Source organism: Thermobia domestica, chromosome 11, assembly GCF_964235325.1.
Source record: "Thermobia domestica chromosome 11, izTheDome1.hap1.1, whole genome shotgun sequence".
Lineage (NCBI taxonomy): Eukaryota > Metazoa > Arthropoda > Insecta > Zygentoma > Lepismatidae > Thermobia > Thermobia domestica.
Window position 1 is genome coordinate 257,256,102 of NC_137464.1, and position 20,436 is coordinate 257,276,537.

Consider the following 20,436-nt stretch of genomic DNA (forward strand, 5'->3'; position numbering starts at 1 on the left):
CTTAATTTGTACATCAGTAAGAAAAGTAAATAAAGATACGAATTATTTGAGTCCACTTTGACTCTGACCCATTTATACATAAATACATACCAAAGATACTTCTGATTTCAATAAATGACTATCGTGAGGTTTGCATGACAACCCCTCCCCCCTCCAAAAAAAAGAAAGAAAAGTACGGCATTTCGAAGTGTTTTATCAATAGTAAACAATATTAAATCGAAACAATATTTGGAGTTTTTCTTTGATTGCAATTGCATAACAATAACGAACTATTAAAAAATCAGAAAAGAAACATTTATAAACTTGTTTTAAAAAAAAAGTTACTTTGGTAGTGTAATCTCTGAGTAATGAATGGGGAATTTAGGTCTGAATATAATACAAATAATGTAAGAATAAAGGAGTTTTTGTTTGTTTGTTGAAAAGACGAGCTTTTTAAACCAGCCAACCTTGAATGAAACTTAGTATTATGTGATGGTTAAAGGAAAATGTTTACAATTTTATTAACAAAATATTACAGCACTATACTATAATGAACTGTGATTTAGTATATTGTGCTTACATTTTAAGACTTCACAAATTATATATATACTAAAAAGATTAATGTATCACTTCAATGAGAGCATTTCCTTAAGGCTTAGCGCTTAATGGCGGCAAGATGAAACAAAGTAACTTGCTTATAGTCTGATTGACGTTCCATCCATGTTATAACTTATCTTATTTTTGCACAACTTCGGTGACTCTTATCCCCTCTGACACGAAAAAATCCTGTTCATCAGTGTCATCTGTACAGTTGCAGAGACCCACAACTTCATTTGCACATTTAATACTTTTTATTCGCAGCAGTGGCAATGTCTTCATTCCTTAGATGATTCACAACTCAAAACAACTTCGGGAACATGTTTGTACCCGCGATGTTTTGAGTCACGTTTTTTTTTTTTTTTTTTTTTTCTACTAACAAATTTCATTCAACACTGTAGAACTTGACATTTGTTCTCTTATTATTAGTGCCATAGCTTGTTATGTATATATATATATTTTTTTTAAAAAGAGTATTGTTGTTGTTTGTTAAAATTTAGCGTATCTTTCCAGCTCCGAAGGTATATAAGGCATGGATCTACCGTAGTTTAACCCGTCGTCGCACGCGCCGCGGAGTCACACTCCGCGGATAAGAAAATTTTAGCTTTCGTAGAACTGATAAAAGAGTTTGTGCTGTAAAATATACATGCACAGTTGTCAAAAACGTTGCAAAGAAAGTATGAAACAGTTTAATATCGCTTCAAGACAAAATACACATTAAAATTAAGATATAGGCCTATAAATAAATATTGCGGAGTGAGACTCCGTGCGCGTGCCTTTATATTACAATTGACCACGCGTGTTTTGGAGGGTTAAGGTGAAATCCGAACCATCGTAGTGGGTTTAATGCCCTTCCACCGAGAATCGAACCACTGACCATGTGTTACAAAGGCACGCGCGCTAACCACTGAACTTAACGCGGAAGATTATTGGTGATCTTGAAATATTAAAGAGCTTATTGAGGAAGTAATTTGCTGTTTGCTTTATATAATTACAATGATGTTTGATTTTGACGTAAACATTTTATAATGAATGTCAAATATCTCTTTCAAGATAAAGGCGACCCACCAAAGAAAAAGAAGCTTGGACAGGAGATCGGAAAGGCAGCAGCTGAAAAGAGCCGAGGATTATTCAGCGCAGATGACTGGCAGTGTAATAAGTGAGTGCTTACCATCTGATTTTGTTTTCCTTTAAGACTTACTAGCTATTTACAGTTAACCTTGAAGCTGTTCTGTGTTCCCTTCTAAAGGCAGCAATCAAAAGCGTTTGAGACCTTCCCCACTAATTTACTGGCTTGCACGTGCGCCTTCGGTGCATACGGATCTGGGTTGAATTCCCGGTGGGAAAGTATTGATATCTCAGCACATAACAATGATTGGAGTTCCACCGAAAACTGTATAGCCACGTCTTACATAATCTCGATGTTGGCAAGATTTTGCTGAACTTCAGTAAACAAGCAAAGAGCAAAGAGTACCTAATTAATTGGTGAAATTTCACATTCACATTTGCAGATGAGAAATGGACTATCAAGCATGCATTGCTGCCTGTGGATTTTAGTTTCACTGAATGACTTCAGATTCAAGTTTATATCCCTAAAGCAGAACATTTTTCAACTTTCTGCGACGGCTTACGAAAAATTCACGAACTCTCTGCAAGTATGTTAGTAATAGCGTAGTAAAATTATAACCTAAAATTTCAAGCGCATAAAAGCAAAACCAGTTTCAAAAACTTTCCTGTTTACCTTGTAACCAGCTGGAGGTCCATTTATCTGAATGTAAACCAACGTATCAGTTGTGCCAATTTCTTCAAATAACTGGTTGCAGGGCGCTTAGTCATAATATTGCTAATTAGAGATCCCCATCTTTCACGAATTGCTTCAGACACAGGGATCTCAGCAACGGCTTTAGCAATTTGATTCCAAGAGGATGTTTTTGTTGAAGGTCCGTTCTTCTTGCTTGAATAAATATTTTGAACCTAGTATGCCTGCACTTGCTCTTTGCAGTATTTCTTAAACATTCAGAGTATTGCTTGTAATCAAAAAATAGTTTCTTTTTATGAACAGTTGTCAAAAATGAGCATAAACCAACACTGATCATATCGTAAAATGCGTCGAACGAATCAGAACTTTTATTTACTTTGTCATTAGCTACATTATTTCTTGGAAATGTTAGTTAGTCCAAGTTAAAAAAAAAAAAAAAAAAAAAAAAAAAAAAAAACTATTTTAACATCTTTGATAGAGGATTGTTTTGTTCATCTGTATTCAGGTAAGTCTGACATTGTTCTTTAAGTGGCATTAGAAACTTCAAGAACTCTTAAGAAGATTTTACAATTTAATGCACTGCTTCGCTGCCAGCTGCTATAGAAAGTGATCTTAAACTTTTGCTGCTCACAGGAACATCAAGTAAAGGCACACGTTTAAAGGTACTGCCGTTCATAATAAACTCTCAAGACAATTTTGTATGTTTGTAAAAGCCTTTTGGTAGTTTGCTAATGATCTTTACACAAAATGTCCTGAAGTTGGCCGAGGGAATATCATTTACATATCTAATTATGGGAATATCATTTACATATCTAATTATGTTCTCTAACTGTACTTGAGTATTTTCCATGAACTGCAACACTGCCAAGGAAAATGATAGCTGAACTGATTTTCCTTTGATAAAGAAAACAAAATGAAGTGTTAGCTGGTTAAAGGATAATGAAAATATTTGTTTTTGAAAGTAGCCATTGTCTTAGGGCAAAATATTCTGGACTCTCTTCCACTGCAAAAACTAGACTTCTGTATTCTCCAAGAAAAGTTTTAAATACCAGCTCAGAATAGCTTGCAAATTTCATAGTTTTAAATTATATTGTCTTTTTAAAAAATAGTCCTCAAACTCTTTTGATGACTACAAAAGTAGCTTATACTTTTTCCCTGTAGAGAACTCTTTATAGCCTCATCAGTGAGGGTGTAACCCTTCTGAATTAGATCAGGAAGAGATGAATGTTTGACAGTTAATTCAGTTGTATGCATTATGTCCTAGGAAACAGAAACAGTTTCTAGAACAAGTTCATCTTTCATGTTTTTCTACACGTAGTTGAATATATTGGTGATCGATGGCCATACCAACCAAATTATTTCTTTAAAATGATGCATCAAACTCAGACTTTTTACATATACTCAAAATGCTTGCTGCCAATCTTTTTCTTGATATAATCATCAACAAAATTGTGCTGTAAATAAATACAGTAGCAAGTGGTGCTTGCAAGTGTTCACATGAAATGTCAAAAATGAGGACGCTTATACTCATGATGTGCTTAAATCTGTAGTTGATGGTAATTTTGTCAGCTAAAATACCAAGAGGAAGGTCATTATCAATTATTTAGGATACAAAGCTGAGAACATTGATCACGAGGACATTCTAAATGGAACTTGGTCTGTAAGTAGATTAATGTATTTTACAGTTTCATTTATTTCCATAGTTATTTCGCTTACGGTTTACTTTGTTTAATCAAAACTATTTTGATTTGACTAGAATAAAAATAACTACTTCATAATGTTCCTAGATGGCATATTGTGTCATCATCATTACTCACCGTATTCAAAATACTAGCACGAGGCCTGGCTTCGGTGGAGACACTTCATCTTCTTCATTTATTTTATTTATTTATTTTTTTTTATTTTATTTTTTTTTTGGGGGGGGGGTCAGAGAACCGTCAAAAAATGTACTCAATGTTTGCTGGTCATGGACGTAAACTTCACAGGATAACTCGGATGATGTCATGAAAATTAGTTTTAAGATTTCTACGAACATTTTTCTCCGAGCAAATAGTACAAACAACAGGATCACCAGAGGTAGCTATTTTCTAAGTATCACGTTATAACCACGACAGTAGCTCTACCAAGCAATGCACAATGGCTCAGCGAAAATCCCGCCACCGGGCAGCTGTCTGCTAAAGTCTCGACTCGGCTGCATGCACTGTAGCGCTCATATTGGTGACTGTATGTATCGCTTACTCTTCCCTTTCGTGCCTCCCAAGTTTATCAGTACATTTTCATGACTATCTAATGTTGAATTGTTACGAAGAAGAAAATTTTTCTGCAGCCCGCATTTTCTTTCTGCGGCATTGTCGTACCCTTACCTGTTCTGCTTTGGGAGTTTATATTAAAAGATATTTTCAAGTATTTTTTTCCTCTTAGTGATGTACTGTTCTCCATCTTGCAAAAGAAGTCCCATGACGTTGGTTATTGTATTACTGAAATAAATGGATTGAATGCTGAACTTGGTGAGAAACGTGAACGGTTTGAAGAATATTGAGAAAAGACAGTACAGTAAACAATATACTATGTGAGCCAGAGGGAAAGAAGTTAAGATTACATGATGATCCTGATAAAGACGTCTCATAGAAGCCTTCTTTGTGAAATTATTGATAACAGTAGTTCAACAGCTCAACAACAGATTTGATAATCTAGATTTTCTACGGTTGGAATACACCAATCCACTTAATTCAGATGAAAAGAAAAAAATGTTCCCTGAAATTTCTCGTGAATCCCTTAAACAGTGTCCTCCTAATGTTTGACTTTCTTGCTGTTTGGTCGCAGTTAATGGCAACATACGTTTCTAGTGACTCACGGAAGAAGAAAAGCGTTAGTGAACTATTAGATTTTCTAAAATCAAACTGCCTGCAGGTCATATGGTGAGGTGATGATACTTTGCGAACTTATTTTATCCATTCCTGCTACAAGTGCTAGAAAGATTTTTTTTTTTTTTTTTTTTTTTCACGTTAAAGTGAATAAAAAATTATACTCGTAATTCAGAAGATCAAGATAGACTTGAAACTTTAGCACTATTGTCTGTTGGAAAGGATTTACTTTTGGGATTATAGAAAGACCTAAACTTCTGTATTCAGGCCATCATGACTGTTCCGGGAGTTGGCTGGGTAGTATAGTGGTTAACGCATCAACACGGTACGCCGAAGATCCCGGGTTCGAGTCCCGTTTCAGTCATGTACTTTTTCACTCTTTGTCTATTACTGAATTCGCACCTACAGAAAATTTATAAGTTTAAATCAGTTGTTTCCTCTTTTCATTAATACTTCTTTCTTCCTGTGTCTCTCTTCTGATTATTATCCTTTTTGTGAAATGCGCGACACGCAACGATATATCAATCACCTCTAGTAAATAAAGTCAGTAATTACCTCTAGCCTATTTCGATCCAAGGCCTTGCGAGAGGGAACGTAAAGTTTCCTCCGGCTTTCTCTTTCTCCCAAGAAAAATATACCTGTTATTTCTTACAGCTATTAAATTCGACAAATTACTTGTGTAAAAGCTTCCAGAATTTATTACAGACTGTCTGCTGAGGTAATGCTTTTTTACTATTTAGTTTTAGTTTTTTCTGCATATTACCGATAAGCACAACGTTACCAGTAAATTTTCACAATAGAATTGAAACCACAATAACGGGTTGGAACAGAAACATTAGAATATTTGAAGCTATTATATTTGTTAAAAATTATCCACTATGGTATTTTTTTTTCTTTCTTTCCAGGATTTTTACCGATAAGCTTAACAACACGGGGAGGATATTTTTTGATTTCAAAGTGGAAGCCATTGAGATGTGATTAAGGGGGTAGTGTGGGTTTATGTAGAAAAAGAAGCCGCCGACGAAGGTCCGGGTTTCCATTGAAAATTTCATTTATTTTATTTATTTATTTAACAATCACCATATACAGCTGAGAGGCCATTTTATACTGGGTATCTAACAATAATAATAAAAAGGATGTGGAAAGGTATCGGCCAGGACCTGTTTAGCAGGTACCATCCCAACATTTGCCTGATAGAACTGAGGAAAACGCCAGTCAGGATGGTTGGCAGCGGGAATCGAACCCATGTCATCCCGAATGCGAAACCAAACTCTACCACGTGAGCAACTTCGGCATTAATAAGTATTTAGGCAGATTCCTGAGTTTTTAACTGAATAGTTAAATTATCATGTGTAAGTTTAGTTCCTTTAGTAGTTATTTGTGGTGTAACTGCAGTTATTTGTTTTTTTTCCAGGTGTGGTAACGTCAATTGGGCAAGGCGTCAACAATGTAATATGTGCAACGCCCCTAAGTATGGAGAAGTGGAAGAAAGGACGGGCTATGGTGGTGGCTACAATGACCGAGGGATCGTTGAATATGTAGAACGAGATGAATCGGATGACGAGTATGATGAGGTAAAATATAAAGAGAGAAATTCAAATCCTTCAAAAACAGAGAAGTTTCTCATTTAGATACCATATCTTATTGACCCAAAAATAAACAGCATCCATTAAAAAAAATTAAATTTCAATTGCAAAAGTTTCAAATTTAGATACGATACCTCATTGACCCAAAAATAAACTGCATACATTTTTTTTAAAAATCTAGATTTCAATTTTGAATATTAATGTGCGGCTTAAATTCTCGACTTTACAAAAATTGTCATTTACATTTCGTCATATGGTATGGTGTTTACTTATAAGTAAGGCCCTGATTTGTATGTAAAAACATATTTTTTTTTTCAAACACATACAAGCCCAAAACAAAGTTTATTACCCCAAATAAGAGTCTGCAAGTGTAAATGACAAATTTTATTTCACATAAAAATACATATTCTCTGAAAAAAAGTTATGTCAATAAATATTTTGGACATTTTGGTAATAAATACATATTTTTAATAATTTTCCGTTATTTTCTTCTACATTTTACAACGATTTTTTTTTTTTTTTTAATTTCTGAAAACAATAGGCAACATAAATCTATCCATCGTATTTATAAGCTATTTCCCACCTGCAGAAACAGCGTTGTGATAAATTCTGCTTATCAACACTGGCGCAACTTGTGCCAAACAAAGAGCTTTTAAAGGAGCGCTTTGTACTAAAGTGAACTAGTTATAGTGTCAAATAGAAAACAAATCGTATAATCGCCAACTAGAGTTTAACTTTTCAAAGAAACAAATCCCGATCTTTCACTTACTCCAACACCCGTAATCACGCGGTGGTATACATGACTTAATGCAGTACTATGTTGTGTGGAGAATTTTAAGCATTTGCATCTGTAGTAACTAAACTAAACCCAGACGATGCTTCATCCATTGAAATTGTTCAAAATTTAGTAAGTGACGGTGGTTCGAAATGTGACTTGGCTTTCGTATCTGCCAATGTCGGTTTCTTGACTGACTCTATAAAGAAACTAGAAACTACGGGAAATTCATTGAGTACTTCAGTTTAAAAAAGTACAGGAAGTACAGTGCATTGAAAGAAAGCTGAATGTTCTCTCTGCTTCGAAAAAGCTGAACTCATGAGAAAAAAAAAATAAGGATTTGTTTGAGAAAAACCTTGGTTATAAAACCCTATGTAGAATATCTGAAGTATGGGTAGACCAAAACACAAGTGAAATTGATGGTGTGGATATTCGTGATATGTCACTTTTAAAATACGTGAGCCTTTTATCAATTTAAGGTATTATTCCGTGACAATAGGCATGGCTTCACGATGGACAATTTGCAAAAGACGTTAGTTGTTCACTGCAATGCTTGTGGAATTTCGACGTCTAATCAAAAGGAGCTATTTGTGAGCACCAGTATTTATTTTTCTTACGTTGGGTGTTTTCCCATTCTTTTCCTTGTTATTTTTTGTTAAATATTTTTTTACTTTTTAGCAAATCTTTTTTCATTTTTTAGCACATAAAAAATAAACGTTTTACACTTTCTTAGCACATAAAAATCCGGGCGCTACTTATAAGTTTCCGAATTGCGGAAACATGTTGTTCTTTATTAGCCTTTTATAAGCAAATCTTTATTAAAATTGTTTTGCTGTCACAATATTTTGGAAACAGATTCCTCGCAAAAAAAAAAAAATAAATAAATAAATAAAATAAAAAATAAATAAATAAATAAATAAAAAATAAAAAAAATAAAAAATAAAATCATATGGACTTGTGTTCAAAAGTGGATAGTTTCCAAGTTATAGGGTACCGAAAAAGTGAAACAAGTGAACTTTAAAAGTTTGTAGCTCCCTCGACCTACCTCTCTAAAATTTGGTGTGCAAGTACTGGAGCATTCTTGAACATGGCTATTTGGATAGTTCACATAATAGTTCCTCAGTGATGTCTTGAGCAGTTGCCCCTCTACTTTTTTGAAATTACCCATTAATGTATATAGTTTCATTTGGAAATATAAAGTTTTGTATCCATTATTGGTTCATAGAATAAAAATGGTGCCATAAAATATTTGTCGTTCCAAGAGTACGTATTGGTTGTCTTCCCGTGGAATTAAGAAAGCTACAGGAATTGCGTTTGAATTGCCACTAAAAATGGCCCAAAAATTTACCTATTGGAGCGCCACAATTCGAGCGTACTTTCATTTCTTCTTGCAAGGGCTCGATATGTTAGTTAGCTGCTCTAGAACTAATTGAGATAATATTTCGCAAGAAAAGAAGTCCTTCACAAGTTATTCTTTATTTGTACAAAAATCAGCAGTTCCTAAAATATATTCTAATAATATTTTTTTCTTTCTAATAATAAGGAATATTTTGATTTGATTTTTTTTTTTTTTTTCATTTTAACATCCTGTTCAGCAGCGAAGTTGTATGACACTTGGACTTAATGATCAACGTGAAGTCCGAACCACGTGAGCTCCCTCCGGGAATCGAGCCCGGGTTCCCACATCAAAGGCGTGTGCGCTATTCGCTTAGCCACGAAGGAGCTCAGTAAGGAATATTATGTAGTATAATATAGGAGTTTAGGGGTGTGCATGTACAGTTTTATATATACAATTAAATTTAGTAAATTCAGCATAATTCTAGGTTTTAGGATTATTTTGTATAACTGAAATGTGGAGTGACTGTAAGTATTGCTGAGTTTTGATTTATTTTAAGAAAGTGAAAACTGTACTTAATGGCAGCGAATGTGTTTCGGGAAGCTGCAAAAGTATTTCTTTAAATGTCGTAGCATATGCTTGTAGTATTCACTGTCATCCTAAGAGTAATAACACATATAATAGCGTGCGTGGAATTAAAAATGTAAGTTGTTCATTAATTTCCAGATTCAATATAACTTTTGCACAACAAGCCTCATTATTCATTACTATGATTATTTGATTAATATTATCCTTTCTTTTTATTTGTTATTAAATAGGCCCCTAATCTGATCACACAATTTTCCAGACAGATATTCATGAGCAAGGAATCAAATCTCTTCTTACACCTTTGTTTTTTTTAAGAGTTCAAAGGGCTAGTAACTACTTGAGTTGCTCTTGTCAATTTACTTAATAAAATATGAAACAAGATACAGTGAAACCTGTCAACTTGGCCACCTCTCTAAGTTGGCCACCTGCTTATCTTGGCCTAGTTCGTCTTGAACCTGCATTTTCCCATAAGCCATTCGTTACATACTACTCTATAAGTTGGCCACCTGTCTATCTTGGAAGTTGGCCACACTGAAGCAATGTTTACCCTATGATGATAATGATAAATTTACCTGCGTATCTTGGCCACGAAAAATACAATTTTGTTATTTTTCTTAACTCTTTCGAATTCCCATATGAGAGGCAGATGTTCTGTATTTGTGACTAGACAAAGAAGCGTAGATTCGCACGATTTGTTCTTGGAGGTCAATGGCCAGAACACTATCCTCATAAAAGGGTGGTGAAGGAAGATGTGAATAAGAAAAAGCACGTACAGGAAATCAGGAAATGTTTGTACGTATTTGTTTACCCTGTTTGTTTTGGTAAAACCATTAGCTATATCGGTTCCTTTCATCAGTGGGAAGCTTTAGTAATTCCGGAAAATTCTCAAGGTTGAAGCTCAATTGTCATTTATTGGCACCTGACTGCATGTCAAAAGGTAGCGGAGGTTTTGAGATATGAATTCCCTCAAGATTTTCTCAAAACATCTTTTGCTCCGAGGGAAATACTTCTGTTATTAACAAGAGCTAGTTAACGACAATATTAGAATGTGCATATCTGCCAAAAAGAATAAAGCAAATATGTCTAGAATGAACCACTATTCAGTAACAACTGAAAAGAAGTCATATAAATTACATATGAATTTCTCAATTTATAACTTAGCTTTTCTTGTTTTCAATCTGAATAACTCAGTGTGCTATATCAATTTCAATAAACTGCGTACATACACTTCTATTTCATGGTTGTTTGTGTTATTGTGTTTTCAGTCCGAATAATCCAATGTACCAGACTAATTTTCATGAAGAGAAAGTATGCATATATATTAAACATACTATCCAGAGCGCCCATCCTGGCGAGACCGAGGGGGACTGGGTCCCCCAAAACTCATGTGGCCCCTATTTTATTTATGCGTATACAATATTTGATATAATTTGAGTGCAATTTGTCTTAAAATCTTCATATATATACCTTCTGTATCTGAATACTCCCCCCCCAAATTTACAGAGAAATCGGCTCTCTTGCATACTATAGTAATATTTTCTAGTACTGTATATTTTTATGATTACTCTATATGCATTATTTATAAGTAGATGTCGTGCCACTGCTTATTAAAATTTTACAATCAAGTAATACTAGAAATCCTATTCTAAAAATACACAAATCAACTTATTTTCTGTAAGTTGGCCACCTGTCTAAGTTGGCCACTTTTCGATGGAACCAATGGTGGCCAACATAGACAGGTTTCACTGTATACGGTATTTTAACTGAAAAAGACAGTATCCTAATAGTTATACAACATTTCGTCAAAGAAAGTATTACAAGCAACCAGGAAAACTAACATTGATATCAAATATTCAGATCATGTCTTGCGCCCCCCCCCCCCACTTTTAACGTCCAACTGCCGTCACTGCTATTTATTGTTATTATATCTAATATTCACTGTTATATATATTTATTATGCTTCTCATAATAAATATATTATACTAGATTAGATTATTATTATGGTCTATTATGCTTCTAGACCACTTCAGTGAAAGATATCTTCTCTTATATGGAACCGTCCTGAAAATTAATGTATATTAGCCAAATTTGCCTCCCCTCCTTCCCTATTAGCAACAAGTATACATACAGGTTATTGTCATGTAGGGGACTACTTCATTGCCTCACATACCAATTTTTGTGGGTATACCACAAAGGGGAGAGGAATGGCCCCCAAAACCTGTTGAAGAAATTTGATGAAAAAAATAAAAATGACCTTCCCCCTCGGCCGTAGTACCCCCACATACATAGAATGCATACTGGCGGAAAGCTTCGTCCCTCAGGAATACATTGGCACCGAATCATCTTTCTAACTTAATTAGGGACTAAGCTATTGATGTTTGTTGTAAAAATAAATTTACGTCAAAAAACTGAAACTCCAAAAATAGGCCAAATTTGACCCCTTCCTACAAAGTACAAATACACGATATTACTATGTAGTAGCCTACTTCATTGCTTCAAATACCAATTTTTATGAGTGTAACCCCAAGAAGGGGGGGAGTGGTCTCAAAAAAAAAAAAAAAAAAACTTGAAAAAGGCACGACCTTTACCCTCCTCCCACCTCCTCGCTGTGGTACCCCACATACCTAAAATGCACACCGGTGGAAAAAGCTGCATCCATCAGGAATAAATTGGTACCAAAATCATCTTGTTACTTTTATTAGGGGCCGAACTATTGAGGCAACCGCGACGCAGCAGTTGCATTAATGGACGTTTAAAGGTTAAGAATGCAGACAACCAATAGAACATATAACAAAATACTTTGGATAGATTAATAATTACTTGTACCTTGGGCAGAAAGTGCTCATACATGTGCATTATACTTAATAGAATGTTAATTTAATAATAACAAAAGAAGAATGTTTTTAATATGTGTAAATTATTATTATGGGATAGTTGTTGCTATGTAAATGTTTTATGGATACCTAGTCAGCAAGTTTGTGTGCTTGACAGTTTGAAGGAAAATATATTATAAAGTATATCAGCTAATAAATCATTTTAGCAACGTTCATCGACGTTATCATTCTAATAGAAAAGGTGAGAATAATGCTATAAAATTATTAAAGATAATTTTTACATGCAAATTAATACTACCACTCAATATTTGTATATCTTACTTAGACGGACCAGGTTGACGACTACCCTTGGTGAGTCGTTATAAAAATTTTGGTGCCTTCACACCGGGATTATAAAAATTTTGGTTTACCTCACCCGGGACTTTTCATAAATTCTATACCCCGAAGCAAAGTAAGGGTGAATTTACTTTTACAATTAAGTTAATGAATACAAATTTGACCATATTGAGAAGTGGTAGAATAATCATAAGGAAAATGGACACTGAAATAATGGAGAATGAATCCACCAATAGTGACAACGGTGAACCTAGTGTAACATCAAGAATGACATCGGAAGACCGAATCTTGCTAGTCCTACAGCGGCAATTGAGTCAGATGTCTACCGAATTAAAGCAGACGATAGAACAGAAGACTGATGAATCTAACAAGCAATACGAAGAATTAAAGCAGACGATAGAACAGAAGTCTGATGAATCTAACAAGCAATACGAAGAATTAAAGCAGACGATAGAACAGAAGTCTGATGAATCTAACAAGCAATACGAAGAATTGAAGCAGACGATAGAACAGAAGATAGAACAGAAGTCTGATGAATCTAACAAGCAATACGAAGAATTGAAGCAGACGATAGAACAGAAGATGGAACAGAAGTCGGATGAAACGAAACAATTAATTATCCAGACGATGAGCGATATTACCTCGCAATTCGAGGAAAAGTTAAAAGGAATATCGGAGGAATGCCAGGGTAATCACAACCACCTGAGCCAAGAAATCAGTGATATAAAAAAGGATTTGGAAGTAACCGAATCTTCTGTTCAACAACAAAAGATCCAGGTCATCAATAATGCTAACAACATACGAGCAAATACGCAGTCGATAGCTACGTTACAGGAAGAAATTAGAATGCTACAGGTTAAGGACAACACATACCGTAATAACATGTGTAGTGATCGCTTGGAGTTTCCCCACTCACCAGAGATGAACTCGCCTTCGCCGGTGTCTGATGATGATATTATATTGGAAGAAATACATCCAAAGAGTACAGATGGGCGAAACATAAATGGTGTAACGACACATCACGTTATGGATAGGAACTATCACCCAATAAGTACACGGAATGATAAAAGGAAGGTAAAATTAAGTGTTAAGATGAGTGAAATTCGAGCTATGAGCAAATTCAGTGGTAAGTGTAACGAGAATGCTACTTCTTTCTTAGAGAAATTCCAGGACGAATGCAATATTATGTGTATAGATAGATCACAATATATGAAATTAATTCCTCATGTATTACTCCCACCTTGTTCATTATGGTTTAAAGCAGTACGTGATCACATCAATACATATGATGAATTCAAAGCGGCACTGATCGCAAATTATGAAAATGACTTTTTTGCTTGCGAATAGAGATGCTACCATTAGAAATCAACACTTCAATCCTCGATTGCATAAATCTATTGTAGAGTTTGTTGTAAATACATACAACGAATTAAAGGTCGTTAATCCATTGCAATCGGAATCGAGAATAATAGCATCGATTCGAAATTTGCTCCCATTTAAATTGCAACAGATCTTATTTTCCACACAGTGTATGAGTTTAAACCATTTGTTAATGCTTGTCCAATGCTATGAAACTCAATACCATGCCATGAATCAACAAGCAGGAATGGGTAAAAATAAGAATAATTCAGATCATTTGGTGCCTGTTCGGAATTTAAATATCCGAAGTGTGAATAATACGGAACATAACCTAAGCCGAGTAAATTCTAGCAATCAAAATGAGCAAAATAGACAAAGTTATGTAGGGAATCCGCCTAACCCAATTAATCGTAGTAATCCATATGTTAGACCATATAATCAAAATAGGTTTAAAAATAGACGGAATGTATGGCGAAATTCCAGCAATACAGCGAACTACGCGGATAGACATAATTGGAGAACAAGAGATGGCACTTCACATCCGGATCCAGGTATTGAAGTAATTCCTGTACAGAACAATAATACGGGACATAATAATGATTGTGCAGTACAATGTACTTTATTAGATTCATATGCAAGTACGAACGTAACCTGATTACCGTTAATGAAATTAAGTTAAATTCATATCAGTTATAGATTTTCATGAACATTTATTTTATTTTTATTCAATTTAATTCTCTTTCATTCTCATTAATCAATGATAATTCTCAAATGTTTTTAATATCTGTAAGAATTATAATTCGATTCATAAATGATTAAAAGCAAAGGTTATTTATATTAGATTGATTTGTGTAAAAAAAAACTTAACTGTCAAAGATTATGTTAAGAAGAAGATCTATTCTATAAAACTAAATAGTCGACAACTATCTTGAATGAGATTCGTCTATGTTGTGATGCCTTATTAATCTAATGTTTATTTTAAAATATCACCTAAAATGATTATCATATAATGCGCCCTGACTATTTGTAACTCATGTTTGTCCCTTCCGATTTTTGAATTCGCACCCTTCAACGATTAAATAAATGAGCGACGATATTTTTAATAAGAAAATATAATAATAAGATAATGAATGTAATTAAAAATAAGTATTGATGAAGTGTAATATTTGTTATAAATATATATATATATATATATATATATATATATATATATATATATATATGAAATGTAATAAAGATATATATGAGGTGCGATCAAAATGTGATGGACATATGCAATGTAAGAACAGTATTGTAAACGGACCAGTGGTTCTTGAACATAAAAGCCAAACTCGCTTATGACTTTTATATTCAGTCCATTTGTCGGGCGACATTTTATATAACAAAATACTTTGGATAGATTAATAATTACCTGTACCTTGGGCAGAAAGTGCTCATACATGTGCACTATACTTAATAGAATGTTAATTTAATAATAACAAAAGAAGAATGTTTTTAATATGTGTAAATTATTATTATGGGATAGTTGTTGCTATGTAAATGTTTTATGGATACCTAGTCAGCAAGTTTGTGTGCTTGACAGTTTGAAGGAAAATATATTATAAAGTATATCAGCTAATAAATCATTTTAGCAACGTTCATCGACGTTATCATTCTAATAGAAAAGGTGAGAATAATGCTATATAATTATTAAAGATAATTTTTACATGCAAATTAATACTACCACTCAATATTTGTATATCTTACTTAGACGGACCAGGTTGACGACTACCCTTGGTGAGTCGTTATAAACATAAAACAAAGAAACTAAACTACACATTCCGTAAACGGAGATCGGGAAACTCCCGATTTCTTTCTCCGTAATTGAATATTTGGACGGATCGAAATTAGGGAAGTTCCCGGAGTTTGGTCTAGCGGTTAGATGGCAAGCAGTATCTGCAAAAATGTAATATATATATAGTGCGCGCGGAAAGTATTGACGCCTAAAGCTTAGTATCAATATTTTTCGCGTTTTTACACACCATCCGCGTACTTCCTTAATGACACTGCGTAAGGTATTGTCGCTCGCTGGCAGGAAACACTCGCCTGTTGTGTTACTTGCTGTAGAGTAACAAGTTTCAATTTGCTCTGGTGGGTCAACAGGATTACTTGGGGTGCGCACGTGCTCTTGGTATTTCATGTAATTTTGATGCTGCTCTATGTGTGTTGCAATTTCATTTCTTTGTGACAAGATGCCTTACTGCGTTCTGATGCCTTTTGAAACTGAGGCGAGCTGGTAAAAAATCAAAGATATCTTTAGTCAAACGGATCTGAAGCTGAGAACAGTGCAGCGTTTGGTGAAACGTTTTAAGGAGGAAGAAGAAGTCAAAATGCCCCGTCCAAAACCAAAGTATGGTAGGTCTAGGAAAGTCTCAAAAAACGCTAAAGATCGTGAAAAGGTAGCTGCAGAAGCAACCTTCTTTAACAGCTAGGGAATTAAAAAATAAAAAAATCCTGCATTGCGTGGTAACGTGTCCCTACGGATGGTGCAGAAGAAAATTCATGACAACTTAGGGCTACAAGTTACAGAGCTCCCGGAAACGCCTTCTTACAGAAGATCACCGTAAGAAAAGACTGGCTGTCTGAAGAAAAAAAATTATGTTTGGACTGTTAATGACTGAAAAAAAAAGTGTTGTGGACTGACGAAGCCACGTTTTTCGTTAGTGGCACTGGCTTCCAGCGAATGTACCGTCTTCCTGGTGACGATTCCACCCTCCCTCAGCACACATGTCCATCTGTAAAACACCCTGCCACTATCATGGTCTTAGGTTCCTTTAGTTATTGTGGTGTAGTAGAGTTAGTTACTCTCTGTAGAAACCAGACTATGAATCAATTTCTCTATTTTGAGCTATTAAATGATGTATTGGAATCGTCCTTTGCAAATAAAATGGAGCGTCTTTTTTATGCAATATAAGCTCCTTGTCATACAGCCAAAAGTGTGGTATCTTGGCTTTAAATATGCTTCTGTCCCATTTTTTGAAGATTGGCCAGGGTATAGTCCAGTCTTAAATATCATAGAGAACCTATGGTCTGTCATAAAGAGACGTTTACAGGGTATGGACATCTCTACATTGCCTCTGCTGGAAGCTGTCATCAGGGAGGTTTAGGACAATTAGCCACTTGTTACCCTCCAAACTCTCGTTTTGAGTGTTCCACAACTACTGAAAGCATGCAAGAAGACGAAAGGAAGTCCAACAAAATACTGACTATCCCATAAGGATTCTAACTTTTATTTTGTAATGTGTTTGGTGTCTTTTTATTTGTGGTTCTAGATTTCGAACTGTATGTCTATTTAGATTATTGTTTTAAAGAAAATAAACATTTAAAACGTTTTGAACCAAAAAACATGTTTTAATCATAAAAAACGTTCTTTTTATTTTATTTTATTTTATTTTATTTTATTTTATTTTTTCTTTTTAACCCTGCGTATAAAAATGGGTGTGCAAGGACTGGAGCATTCTTAAACGTGGATATTTGTATACTTCACATTCCAGTTCTTCAGGGATGCCTTGACTCGACTACGATAGGATCCATAGTAGTGGAGCTATGAACTTTTAAAGTTGACTTATTAGACGTTTTCGTCACCCTGTAACTTCGAAACTATCCACTTTTGAGCACAGGTTCATATGAACTTTTTTTTTTCTTATTTTGATGTTAGAAATCTATTCCCGAAATATTGTGGCACATTTATGGAACACCCTGTATATTCTGGTTAAAATATAGATCCCAGAAATGAGCCGAGGCTCATTATAATCAAGGAAGAAAGGAACTAAGTTTTCACATAATTAACGCAGTTGATATGTATATACTTTCCAGTTTGGTCGCAAGAAGAAGAAATTCCGTGCTCGGCGTAGCAAAGAGGATGAGGACAGTGGATCCGAACCCAAGAAAGTATCTCCTGTGGAGAGTCAACAGAAAGTGAAGGAGCTACCGAAACCAGTTGAAGAAGAGGAAGAGGACGAGGAAGACGAAGAGGTACAGTTTCTGATCAAGTGACCTTTCCCTAAAGTTAGCTAGATTTCACTTGACCCACTTCTCGTCAAAACATATGATCGATCTACTAAGAAGTTTTGGTACCACACATGTTTGCATGCTAATTCAGTCGACTTGTGACTTCTGTCGTTCTACAAAGCTGGCATAAATGATTCATTCATTTTAAAAAGGCTATATTTTCAAATATATGAAAAGAACTACAAACTCACCAAGTTTATACACCCTCTACAAATGATCAATATGTGCTCCTTTGGTGACAACACACGCCAGACGATACTTGAGCTCATTCCATACATTTTGTAGCATAGTCTGTCACTTGTCTGCACTGTAGCACTGATGCGTTCTTTGAGCTTGACTAAGGATTGCGGTAGTGGGGGTACTTAAGTTCCTTAACGTACCCCCACAGGAAGAAGTCGCAGGGCATTATATCAGGAGATCTGGGAGACCACGTGCTTTTCCCTTTACACAAGCAACCAATGACTTTGAATTGCCGATACCACTTCAAAATGCTTTGTTTGCAGGCGGTTCTTTTCTCTTCTTATAGCAGACAAACATCTGGCATATTCAAGCACACAAAAGCCTTTTTCTTGCTTTTCCTCCATTTTCGACAGGCACTAAGCTCGTACTGCCACACTGCAACATCCGATCGGAAAGATAATGGACTCGTCTGCTTATACTTTTCTCACTTGTCAGATCCTCTTCTCATTTTGCTTTTCGCAAATCCAATTATTATCCTTTTCCCAGATTGTCTTCTCATTACGCTTTTCCTAGATCCTCTTATTATATTTATCCCAGGTTCCCTTCTCATTGTGTATTTTCGAGATCATCTTCTTCTTATGTTTTTCTCAGATCCTCCTCTCATTACGCTTTTTTCCTCAATCATCTTCTCATTATGCTTTTTTCAAATCCTTTTCTCATTATTCTTTCCCAGGGTTGGCTGGTTTAAACCAAAAAACAAAAAAATGTTCGTAAAAGTGTAAGTGTTTGTAAAATCTTGATGAACACACATTTGTGGGTTATCACGTTTCACTCCCGCATATTATTCGTATTATATTCAGACCTTAATTCCCTATTCATTACTCAAAAAGATTATACATAGAAAAGCAACTTTTTTTTATAAGTTTATAAATGTTTATTTTGTGATTTTTGTAGTTATTATTATTGTTATGTAATTGCAATCGAAGAAAAATTCTAAATATTGTTTCGTTTCAATGTTTACTATTGATAAAATACATCGAAAATGCCGTACTTTGTGTGTGTGTGTGTGTGGGGGGGGTCATACAGACCCCACGAGAGGCATTTAGTGAAATAAGTATCTTTGGTATCTATTTATGTATAAATGAGTCTGAACCAAAGTGGACTCAAATAATTCGTATCTTTATTCACTTTTCTTATTGATATGCAGATTAAGTCGGTGTATTTCTTTAATTTGGACCAATAAAAGTTGTTGTTAACTAACTTGAACTAAATTAGTTCTTCTGTACTCCGTAGTACTTTGAAATTGTTCATATGTAATTCTGTGTAATGGTTTCACTTGTGCAACTGTTTATCTTTTTGTCCTTCTGAAATGACTCTTGACAGTTATATTAAGAAGCATGTAAAGATCAGTAACTTATTATTTTTTTTTTTTTTTTATCAGGATTCCTTCGTGAGTGAGTCGGCAGACGTATCGCATTTGTGGCCAATTAGTCCTGGTTCCGAGTTCAAATGGAGAACAATTTCTCTCGGATGTAACTCGAGAAGCGGTTTTTATTCCGCTTTAACCTTATGTGACCCCTTCCATCATAACCCGGTTGTTGCATAATAACATCAAGGCGAAACAAACTTATTTCTCTCCATATATGATATGAATATATAGAGCAAATTATTTAAACCATAAAAACCTGGTTTAAACCAAAAAACCCGTTTTTTTTGTTTTTTTTTAATAAAAACCATGGTTTTTGCCAACCCTGTTCTTTCCCTAGATCCTCTTCTCATGCTTTCCAAGTTCTGTTCTCATTATACATTTTCCAACCCATCTCATCATGCATTTTCCACAACCTCTCATTATGCTCTTTTCAGATTCTTTTCGCATTATGCTTTTCTAAGATGCTCTTATTGTATTTTTCTAGAACCTTACGTTTTTCCCATAGCCTCTTTCTATGTTTTTCCAATATCCTGTATTTATTATACTTTTCCCAGGTCCTCTTCTCATTATGCTTTGCCCAGACCCTCTTTTTATTACATTTTTCTCAGATCATCATCATACTATGCTTTTCTCAAATGGTCTTATTATGCGTTTCCCAGATTCTCTTCTCATATTACTGTTTCCAGAATCAAAAAATGCGTTCGTACGTCATACATGAGCCAGTTTGAAATTACAAGTATAGATTTTTTTAAAAAAATGTATAT

General features: G+C 34.7%; 1 protein-coding gene across 9 annotated transcripts in view; it reads left to right on the forward strand.

Moving 5' to 3' along the window:
- The window catches only part of LOC145664971 (uncharacterized), a 50,451-nt gene that overhangs the window by 4,498 nt on the left and 25,517 nt on the right, over positions 1-20,436 (forward strand). For all 9 annotated transcript variants that reach the window (XR_014127541.1, XM_081732125.1, XM_081732131.1 and 6 more), the window contains exons 2-4: positions 1,630-1,735; positions 6,614-6,773; positions 17,869-18,027. Coding sequence is in view for 8 of the 9 variants with exons in the window: in XM_081732125.1 (XP_081588251.1) it covers positions 1,630-1,735; positions 6,614-6,773; positions 17,869-18,027 (425 nt within the window). In the remaining variant the exon portion in view is untranslated. The remainder of the gene's footprint in view (positions 1-1,629; positions 1,736-6,613; positions 6,774-17,868; positions 18,028-20,436) is intronic.